General features: G+C 32.6%; 1 protein-coding gene across 2 annotated transcripts; it reads right to left on the bottom strand.

Annotated features, from left to right (window-relative positions):
• Nucleotides 1–262: 262 nt before the first annotated feature.
• LOC118345386 (probable DNA-directed RNA polymerase subunit delta) lies at nt 263–2,095 on the bottom strand. 2 transcript variants are annotated; one of them, XM_035686985.1, is made up of 3 exons: nt 1,983–2,095; nt 1,008–1,331; nt 263–536 (listed from the first exon to the last, which is right to left on the bottom strand). In XM_035686985.1, exons 1-3 carry the CDS (start codon nt 1,995–1,997, stop codon nt 528–530), a joined length of 348 nt encoding a protein of 115 aa, XP_035542878.1. In that variant the 5' UTR covers nt 1,998–2,095; the 3' UTR covers nt 263–527. The 2 variants fall into 2 exon arrangements, with proteins under 2 accessions (XP_035542878.1, XP_035542877.1); XM_035686984.1 differs by lacking the exon at nt 263–536 and having other exon boundaries at nt 820–1,331.
• Nucleotides 2,096–5,579: the final 3,484 nt, after the last annotated feature.

Genomic DNA, 5,579 nt, shown 5'->3' with positions numbered 1-5,579 from the left:
TCTCTAGTTCTATATATTTAATTATGCAAAGAGCCGTAAATGATAAACATCCAGTAAATAAATAAATGACCTTTTTTCTTAGATATATATGAAATAATAAAAATAATAATAATAAAAAGAAATCTCCGAAACGCTTGATGAAATAACTTATTCTTGTAAATGGCTTATGATCAAATCCGATATATGCACGCTGGGATTAGGGACGAAATTCAATGATTATCATAAATATTAATTAAAACACCATCAAACAACACACATTACAAAAGACAACAACATGGAAAGTGTCTATATATCGATCATCGGCTGAAAATACAAATAAATCACTCTGATCTGATATTTGGAAGATCCAAATTACCAGTGCTTATAGACACTTTCAAACAGGAAATTAATGAAAAGCTCTAACCCAAATCACAGCATCCATCATCACAGATGCTAAAGTACGTACGTGCCACTATTTTAGCAACAGAAATACTTAACGAACCTTTTATTTCTTTTTGCACCTAAAAGTAGTAATTTCCTTCATTTTACTACTCTAAGAGCATTGGTAATGGTCTAGCCATTGCCAAGTCTAAAATTTGGCTAGAATCTTAATTTTTAACTATAATATCAATTTTTGACTAGGTGAGTCCACATTAGACTAGCCATTATAAAGTTAAAATAATAATATTATATTATGTTTTTTTTTTTTTTTTTTTTTGCAAATACAATTTATATATTTTTTAGATCTTTATGGTTTGTAGAAATAATGTGTCTACTCTATCAATTAATATAAATAATGTGCTTACCATGCATGTTTTACCATTCAAAGAGAGATGGAAGTGATTAAATAATTAAATATTACTTTCCATTGTGAATAGTAGCTAGCCATATTTGGAGAGGACTTAAGATTTACTATTCATCAAGTCTTAAGCTTTTGATCATTAGCTAGTCCAATGTAGAGGCCTTTTCTCACATTTAGCTAAAGTTTGGACTTGCATTGACATTTGACTAGTCCATTACCAATACTCTTCATCATCCTCGTCATCTTGATCTTCAGCTTCATGTTCTATTTTCTCTGTCCATTTTGAATCCTCCTCATGAATTGGTGACACTGGTGCTTTATCCACTTCATCATGATCATCAGCTACTACTTCACTATCTTCTTCTATATCATCGGGCAAAACCACTTCCTTAGGTTTATGATCTGTCTCCTCTGCAGTAGCTATGAATTCTATATCTTTAGTGGCCAAATCCTGATCTTGATCGACGGCAGCAGACTCCTGATCATCATCATGTGTTGTTTCTTCTGTTTCCTTAGTCACCACCTCTTTCACTGGTGTAGGAATATCAGCCTAAAACTCCACCAGATCACACAGTCTATTAGGAATAATTAATGATACTCAAAGCTCAGATTATAATCAATCAGAGGCGCTAGCTGAAATCTTATTTATCAAGAACTTTTACATAAACTGCACAGCTAAACATGAATGAGTTAATTTAATTAAACAAGTTTTGTCTTTCCACATTAATGAATATGCGTGATCGGTACGTAACATCTTTCTGAGCTCATATATATAGCAAGATGATCGTGGTTGTCTTGTTTGCTCAACCCCATCTCGATTCTCGATCTGGGGGCTATTCCTCCAAAGTAAAGATCGAGGATTTGAGAACAGTATAATATATATATATATATGATTGTAGTGATGACTACAATCACTGATGAGTAAATTTATAACTTCCTATATAGAAAAACATGCAGAAAAGATAGCTTTAACATGAGAACTCTACAAATATATTATGGCCGACGTTAAACTCCTCTTTGTACGTAGCATATATGTAAGGCAGGGTACGTATGCATTCACTGCGTAACATAGACCGATATTGTTATGACAAAATAACAAGTATGTACTAGGCTAGGCAAAACTTAATGCTAGCCTCCCTACGCCTATCAATTTCGATTACGATCGAGAGAGAGGGAGAGATCTAGAGATAAAGGTCAGCACCTGGAGAGAAGCCATGGAGAGAGCACTCAAAAAGCAAGAAAGATAGCAAAAGAAAGGGATAGAAGGAGAGGCAAGTTGGAGGTATATAGCTAAATGAACTGAAATATAGAAGGGTGATACGGCCTCTATATTTATAGTGCATAAAAAAGCTTAATTATTTAGTACAACGCATTGATAGGAATCTCCTTTTTATCAAGTGACTGACAGAACGGCCATTAAAATTAAGATCTTAGAACAAAAAAAAAAAAACTAAATATATGAATTTAAAATATATATAATTGTATAAACTGATATTAAAGTTGAAAGAAAATTAAGCAATATTAATACATGACGATACATTCTTTGGTAAATGAAACGAGAGTGTGATATATGCATGAAAAAGAAAGAATAAAGGAGGTAGGAGGGTGGAATTAAAAAGCAAAGGCAATCATCGTTGCCATGTCCGATCCATGCAACTCCGATCCATATTCCATTATAAATTATTGCTTTAATATATCACTTAAGGAACCAAATGCTAATTGCTTTCAGATATGCTAGATCGATCGAACATCATCAATGGTTGAAGAATTTCGTGGGTCCTAATAAGCTGAAAATATGCAAAGTGAAGAGGTAGTGGGAGTTTTGATGGGAAACATATGCATTTATTATTAAGGTTCTAATGCTTAAAGCGGTTTGTTCCCTTGATCATAAGATGCATTTTCCCCCTTGGGAATATTGCTTCAGCTTTTGCTGCTTTATGCAAGTTCTTAGATACGATCATTAATGGGTACTGACTGGAGCTAGCATGTTGTCTGATCATGCATGCATGTTTCTTTTGCTGCAAGGTTAATGGCATTAAAAGGGGCTAATTAATCAGAGGTTGCCAAGGGATGGATTAATTTTAGATTGTTTGTCTGCTCTGCAATGACATATATGGGCAAGAAGAAGCTGCTTGTAATTAATTAACAAAGACATGAGATAAATTATATTGACTAGTTCATGTATAAATGCTTCCGCCGCCTTTTTGGCAGCTTAATTCCTAAGCTAAACTAGAGGTACTACTTGAGAATTAGGGGATTAATGCTAAATTACCTTAATGTTTGATTGGATCCAATTATATGGGAATCTTGCTGATCATAACTCAGTTATATATCTTGATTTGTGAGATTCGTTTTCTATTGCAACACGCAGTTACCGTAGTGATTAAGATCTTTTTAAATTTGTTACCCGAAATTAAAGAGTATTTTGAGGAGGAATAGTCATATGAAGTCAAGAGTTATTTAAAGTTTTTAAGAACATTAAATATTCAATAAATATTTTTTAAACATCTTTAAACAATTAAAAAATATAAAAATATAAATTCATTGGTAATCACTTTCTAAACCATTAAGAAAAAAATAAAAAAATGGTCAAAATGAGAGGACAAAATGAAAGAATCATTTAGCAATAATATATAATTAGACGCCCAACAGATCTTCTCACGGGAGATAAGCCCAAACAAGTACTTTTAAGATCCTAATCATATACTAGTTACACTGTAGGACCGTGACCGTTCGTTTAATTTTATGCTGAAGTTTTATCAAGGAAAAACAAAACAAATCAAACTCTTGGAGCAAAAACTAGCTTTATGTGCAAAAAATATCTTACGATGGAAGAAGGAAAATCGTAAGATATTGGATTTATGCGTGATATTAAGATATTGGTCTAAATTTTAACAATAACTCGCACCATGAGCTTTTATCTATGGAAAATATTTTAGTCGTAAAAAATTACACAAAAGTAAATTCACAAATTGATATAACTTGATATGGTACGTCAAATTATAAAATTAATTTTATTATAATGTAGAGCTAACGGATTTCATGAAATCACATCAGTTTGTAAATTTTTTTTATGTAATATCAATTTATAAATTTATTTTATGTCTATAACAATTCTCAAAGAGCTGAACACAATAAGTCGTACGAGCATTTTCCCTAAAGGTGTCCCCATCCATCCATCCACACAGCCTAAATTTATGGAAAATAATACCTTATAACTTTTCAAGTTTTGAAAAAAAAAAAAAAACCATCCAAATTTAAAAGAGAAAAGCTAAAAACAAGTCGGGTGCTTTCATATTTTTACACCCATCAATGACAATTTGACACATAGGAGTTGCAGGAAACTCCTTTCCACACCTGCATGTAGGAAACTCATTTTCACACTCATTAGCAGCAATTCCTCTCCCCTCTCCCCTCTCCCCTCTCCCTCGTGCAACAATTCCTCTCACCCCTCTCTTGTGCAGCGCCGATTTCCTCTCCCTCTCTCCCCGCACCTATTTCCTTGCAGGCCCTATTGAAATTGTTGTCAAGAAATTACACAACCTCAATGTTGTGGCCTCTGAAGTTCAATCCTCGATCTACTTTGCTACCCCTTCTATATTTCTTCTCTTTGCTCTTCTTACAATAAAGAAAGCGAGGTAATCATAACCAAGTTATTTACTTGTAGAAGTTGCAATGAATTAGATTGTTTAACAAACTCTCAGTCCGTCGACCTCTCTTTTGTTTTTCCTTAATGAAAAATTATGTCTGCAAATAGAATTTTGTAAATAGAATGTGAAGAATGTGGATATAGGAATAAAGATAAAATTGATAAAAAAATACTTGGATGAATCAAAGATGATGTATTCCAATTGAGGATAAAAATAATAAAAGTGCCGCTTTGGGATATGAGCAATCTTTGGCCAATACTCACATCTCTTGTCCACATCTTCATAATAAGATAAGGCAATTATAAATCCTCAACGTTTTCATAGAGGTTAGCCTACAAATTGCTTATGACAATAATTTCAAACGAGTATCCAAAAATTGTAAACCGCTCAAGTGATGCCCAATGGCGGATCCACTCTAATATTGCCATCAAACTTGAACAGTTTATGAATTATGATTACAAGCTCTCATAGAATAGTAACATGTTGAAGCCAATGGGAGACGCGAATTTCGAAATATTTTGAAACTTCAAAATAGTTGAGGCTTTTAAGCCATTTCCATTTCATCAAGAATATATAAAAAACTACTTAGTAATTTCATTAACAACGAAACCTAAACTATTTTTTTATTATTGAATTTAACATGCACACAGTTTACCTTGAACCCATGACCTCCTCTCTGTCCAAAACTTACGAGAGAAGGAGCTGATATTTTGAGCAAAAGTTGATTACTAAAATTCAAAATCGGATTAAAAGAGAGATCGATTGAGGGGAGACAGAGGGAGAGTGTGTGAGGGATGAGAAAGAGTTTCGATCGAGAGAGAGAAAAAACATGCGGGGAGGGTCTAATTCCTCTGATGGTACAGGATTTCATTACTTGCAAACACCGGCTCCAAACTTTACTCAATCTCAAATCATAAAAACATTCTAGAAAAAAAAAAAATTAACTAATATTGTTTACAATAATTTACGCAACTATATTTTAAATAAAAAATATTTTTATAAAATATCTTATAAAAAAATCCTATTTTATAATATTGAAAAGCAATATATTGTATAATGTGTATAATGTGTTATTATATTATTACTCTTCTAGAAAAAGCTCGAGGTATTAAATTATATAAATTAAATCCCCTGCCAACAACTCAATC

The sequence above is a fragment of the Juglans regia genome, unplaced genomic scaffold (assembly GCF_001411555.2).
Source record: "Juglans regia cultivar Chandler unplaced genomic scaffold, Walnut 2.0 Scaffold_251, whole genome shotgun sequence".
In the NCBI taxonomy this organism is placed as follows: Eukaryota; Viridiplantae; Streptophyta; class Magnoliopsida; order Fagales; family Juglandaceae; genus Juglans; species Juglans regia.
The sequence above is the reverse complement of the archived record's forward strand: the minus strand, read 5'-3'. Positions and strand labels throughout refer to the sequence as shown.